At 42.7% G+C, this 5,441-nt stretch overlaps 1 protein-coding gene across 3 annotated transcripts in view; it reads right to left on the bottom strand.

Moving 5' to 3' along the window:
- Window positions 1–195: 195 nt before the first annotated feature.
- fbn2b (fibrillin 2b) overlaps window positions 196–5,441 on the bottom strand; it is a 98,103-nt gene continuing 92,857 nt past the window's right edge. For all 3 annotated transcript variants that reach the window (XM_022669855.2, XM_049465481.1, XM_049465480.1), the window contains 3 exons: window positions 5,031–5,262; window positions 4,694–4,850; window positions 196–4,552 (listed from right to left, as the gene is read on the bottom strand). In XM_022669855.2, coding sequence (XP_022525576.2) covers window positions 4,178–4,552; window positions 4,694–4,850; window positions 5,031–5,262 — 764 coding nt within the window. In that variant the 3' untranslated portion in view covers window positions 196–4,177. The remainder of the gene's footprint in view (window positions 4,553–4,693; window positions 4,851–5,030; window positions 5,263–5,441) is intronic.

Raw genomic sequence — 5,441 nt, 5'->3', positions numbered from 1 at the left:
CTTGATGTTTTCTATCTGCTCAGTGGACGACTGGAACGAATGTGGGGGAATGGAAGCGGACGCTTTCTCCTCCTACACGATCAATAAACCATTTCACCTCCACACGCACCACGCTACGCCACTTTAATGGTGCCAGGAAAACGAAAATCTGCAGGCTTCCAGGGTTAAAGAAGAACTGAATCGCAGACAAAACCATTTAAAAACATTACCCACGTTGATTTATTGCCATTTTGGTGTTTCTTACAGACGTAGTTAAGAAAACGTAACAAAAAAGGTTGTGTGATACAATAGGAGGTTGTTTGAACATTTTCCAAGAATTCCTCATTCCAATCATTCCAAGTGAAGTGGAAGTGTGGCGGATGTTCATATATGGCTCAAATGTCCATGAGATCATGAAGTCCTCTTTTCCCACAACTTAGATGATGACAGAGCTGTTTCAAGTTTGCTGATGTTGAAATACAGTACACACACACACATTCGTTCTTTTACATGTAGTGGCAAATAAAATTATGATTAAAAACATGTAAAAAAAAAAAAAAAAAAAGATACAAAAAAAGTATACAAAGTTCCCATGTTAGACAAATGGTTATGCATAAATATAGCTCAGGCTGTTTGTACAGTGCAGTAACCTTGATGTTCAGGAAGCTTTAGTGTTGTTTTTTAGCACCAGAGATGAAAGAGCAGACACTGCAGGATGATGGGATCAGAACACAAACGAAAAACTCTGGCAGAAACAAACGTCCTCCAGGTTCTCCATCCGCCCGCGCATCAATGACAGTAACACCACATCAGCATCATTATTTCAAGAGGACAGTGTCATCATAACAGTAAACAGTGATGGCATCGCTCAGTGTCTGGCGGGCCAATGGACTAGAAAACGAAGTCAACAGCACCTCTTAACTCTTTCTATCCTGCGTTGGATTTGGTTAGACAGCCTAGATGCTCTTATAACAAAAAACTAAAAACATAAAATAAAATTTAAAAAAAAATGAAAAAGAAATCTACATTTCACTTTAAAATATACAATTAAATTTTTAACAAAAAAAAGCACTGTTTGGTATTATTGGTTGGTTTTCAGCATTGAGACAGTACACAAGACAGACAGACACAAAACAAAAGCAAAACAAAATAATAAAAAAAATAAAACGTCACGATTGCAATCCGTGAATCAAGACTGCATCTATTTTTAGTACAGCGTTTGTTTTTTGGAGTCCTTTAGCACCTATTTTTTCCTTGAGAGAAAAAAGAGAGAGAGAAAGATGAAAGGGAGCTGAACTGACCGGCTTCTTCGTGGAGGTTTGGTTGGATGTTTGCTGATGTGTGAAAGTGTGTGGAGTGTTTGAGCACGGCTCACCTGAGGAATCGGTCAGGTACAGCTGAGCTTACTCTCCTGTTCACAGCCTGGAGTTCCCCTCCGGCTCAGGGTTGACCGGTACACTGCCTTCTCAAACGTTTGGGGACAACTTGAGTGTATATTGGCTTTATTTTGGTCATCATTTTTGCCATTTTGGTCAAAAAGTTTTCATTATTAAATAAGAGGACAGATCATATTCACTGAGCTATCCTATATTGTATTATTCTTAGATAAGTTACTGTGTTCCCAAACATTTAATGGGCAGCATTGGTTTGGTCCACCTTGTGACAGGGAATAAAAGCTAGCCGTGCCACACCCATGAATTATAGAAGTGTGTGTGTGTTTGTGTGTGTGTGTGGATCTCCCTGAAGTGTACCACAGTTCCATAGCACCACTATTTTAACCATGCTATTGTCTTACCAGCTGAGGTTTGGGGATGCAACAGCACATGCAAACACTCCCCTGAAAGTTCTCCTGATGTAAGAGGATGTGTAATCAGTGCTTTTCTGTATCAGTCCTGTTCATTTGCTCGATTTTATGATTCAGCTCATTTGGTGTTGTTTCCAGAATGTGCTGAGTCAGATGTTTTGGAGCTGGGAGAACACAGGAATGCTTGGAGCTCAGCTGACGAGACTGGGAAGCACTGGTTTAAAGAACAAGTTTGGCAAAAAAAAAAATCTATTCTCCCAATTCTAATGTAGTCACTCAGCCAACACATGTTAATGTCTTCATTAAACATTCCAAAATGTCACATAATGTCAATTTACAGAAGAGCAAACCTTCAGTAGATGTCCATCCATCAATTAAATTCATTTGACTCTATATACACCATTGAGCCAAAACAGTAAAAAAAAATGACTTGCTAATATGCTAATAGTCATCTGCAGCCACCACAACAACTCACTCTAAATACCTCTTTAATAACACCAACATGTTCCAGCAGATAATTACACTCTTGGCAGGTGAATCCACCAGAGATCTACTGCAGGTCCATCGCATTCCACAGGTAAACAGCACACTCATACTTATATCCATCCAAGTGATGTAAAATAATAATGGACTTTTTAAACCAGGCCACCTTATTCCTTCTTCATTGGCTCCCATGACTTCAAGGTCCAGTCCAGACTTGTGAGCCCACTGAAGGCACTACTAACATTTGTGGACAGAGAATAGAATAAGCAATTTTACTGGTCTGCAGCTCAATAGCAGCTGTAACATTTTTCTCTGTGACCTGTGCCATAGTAGTCTTTCTGTTGGTTCAATCCAAATGGGATTGAAAGCTTTTTTTGCTCTTACAGATTGAAAGATTTGGGATGTGCCATTATACAGACAACTGACACAGCTAAATGTCTGTTTAATTGCTGTCTATGATACATCCCAGAGCTTGACTGTCAATGTTATGTTTGTCTTCATCTGTAAGTGGTCTTAATGTTTTGGCTCATTGGTGTATCTGTTGATCTGTCTACCTCATGTCAAACATCTCTTGGCTGATCAACTACGTTTGAGGGAACAGTATAAAGAAGGCACTGTAGAAGTGAGATTTCCTACCAGACTGTTCCTCTATGAGGTAAAAGCCAAATGTAATGATGTTTGTGAGGCAGGAGTACCTAAGCCTGCTTCTGGAGCACCACCTGACTACAGAGTTTTAAAAGTTCTGGCAGGTAAGGTGTGCCTCCAGCAGCAGGGTGGGTCTCCCCACCGTAAAGCCTGTTCAACTCCCCTTTTTACCTGAAAAGTTGTGATTGTTGTTGCAGTCCTTCGTGTGACTTTTTTTTTCTTTCTCTTTTTTTTTTTTTTAAACAGTACAATCCATTACAAGTGACTCAATACTGAACGGAACACCCTTTGACCCCAGTGGTCACTGAGATTAGGCTACAGAAAGGTCAGTGGTTGTTTGGGTTATCTCTGAAAAGATACAAAATAAAAAAAAATAAAAAAATCAATATAATTCTTAATATTACACAAGACACGTACGTCATTGGTTTCATGTGCACGAAAAGGCTGATATAGGCACTAGGTTAGATTCTGAAAGAAATACTGGATTGTCCTAAATTATAGAGACGAAGCATCAAAAATTTGGCACCAGGTTTCAGGGTCCTTTTTGGGTCGTGCTGAGAATTTTACAGCCAATGCCATCGCCGCTAACGTGTCAGATGGTCGCTCTGACAGCAGTTGTTGCTAATGAGCCTCTGTCTCTCCATGCCGGCCTAATTAGGAAGGTGAACAGAAGCCTCCTTGTTTGACTGTAATGCTTTGGCATAAAGGTGGGATATGGGTTTAATAATATTCCAGGACTGGAGCCAGGAAACTCTGAGGAAGGGGGAAACAGTGTGTGGTAGTGAATAAGGCAGTTCCTCAGCATAAAGCGCTATAGAGATGGTCACCAACCTATTTTCCTGCAGATTTCACTTCCAACCCAGGTCTTACACACCTGATCCGGCTAATTTGTGACTTCTGAGGACACTTGCTAGCAGTACACAGTCTGTAGTGACTGGAAATGTATCTATTAAAATGCCTTTCCAACATCTATGATATAAGGTTTTTCTGTAACTGCTATCTGTTGTACTTCTGACTTCAGAACAATGTGAAAATATCTTAAATTAGCCCAACAAACTACAGAAGCTGGAACACGCACTTAATAGTCCCCCAATAAGTTCTTCACATATTCGCTGGATCAGGTGCGTAGGAAAGGGCAGGAGCTGAACTCTGCAGGATGCTAAACCTCCGGCAGCACAGTTGGTGGTTGGTGACCCCTGCGCTATAGGGTTGGGACTGGGGTTATTAATCTGGGGTCGAAGGTCAGGCAGTCTCTGCGGCTGGCGCTCAGTGCAGGTGAATGTGCAGTTTGATGCGCAGGGCGTCTCCGATCTCCCCCAGCAGGTAGTCGCTGTCGTGTTGGTCCTCCAGCTCCCTGAGCTTGCGCGGGCCGAACAGCGGGAGAGAGGCGATCTCCAGCCTGTACGAGCCCGGAGGAGGAAGCTTCCGGCCCAGACGCAGGACGCTCTTACCGTCCCGGCGCTCCAGCAGCCGGAAGTGCTCGCCCTGGTTGCCGTGGGTGATGACGTAGCGCACGTGGTGCTCCAGTGGCTCGAGGGCCGGGAGCAGCTCCAGCAGAGGCTCCTTATTCTGCAGCGATGCCAGGGACAGGTTCATGGGGATGGAGGTTTGAGTGTCCACACTGGCCAGACTCACAGAATCCTGTAGGACAGGAAATACATGAGATGAAGGGTTAAAACATGATCCATGCTAATCACTACTTCAGGTATGCAGTGTATTAAATATCAGTAACAGTTCTTTATTTGTAAAAAGAAAAACAAATCTAAGCTCTAGCTAACTCACCTTGAGCTCGTTATCCGCAGCATTGCGTCTGTGGCGGCCGCCCTTGCCCACATCTCCGTTGATCTTACACTCGTAGCAGGTTTCTGGGGAGAGTGCGCTCTCCTCGTCTCCCTCAGAGCTGAATTGGCCCTGGAAGCCTGCTCCTGTGATACAGTGCCTGAAGCACAGCAAACAGAAACATGTTACACACAATAGTCCAAGTCCACAAAATAGAGAACTATGTATATGTATGTATATGTACACGTTTGTTAGGCAGTAGTGCCTTATTTCACAAAATATATGACAAACAAATTATGTAGACATGTATGTACTCTTCCAACATTTCCTGTGTGCTTACCCCTGTCCTGCTCTGTAGAATCCTCCTGGGCAGCCGCACAGGTATCCTCCGTCTGTGTTGGAGCAGCCGAAGCTGCACGGGTTGCTGCCCATGGAGCACTCGTTAATGTCCTGACACCCACCGGCACCGGCCTGGAAGTCAAATCCGGACGGACACACACACTTGTAGCTGCCCAGGGTGTTATAGCATGAGGCAGATCCACACACCTGGTTGCCTGAACACTCGTTCTCATCTAGCAAAGTCAATAAGTGCATGTAAAAGAAAAAGCAAAAAGAGAAAGAAATGTCAGTCACAAATATAGGCAATAAATAATACTGAACTTAAAGGTGTCTGTTTTCTTTTAATATTAAACTTTTCTGCTGATTTGATATTTGTAGTATTATTGCTTTTTGAACTGCACAACATTATAAA

This window comes from Astyanax mexicanus, chromosome 16 (assembly GCF_023375975.1).
Source record: "Astyanax mexicanus isolate ESR-SI-001 chromosome 16, AstMex3_surface, whole genome shotgun sequence".
In the NCBI taxonomy this organism is placed as follows: domain Eukaryota; kingdom Metazoa; phylum Chordata; class Actinopteri; order Characiformes; family Acestrorhamphidae; genus Astyanax; species Astyanax mexicanus.
This window is presented reverse-complemented; position numbering and strand designations above follow the sequence as displayed.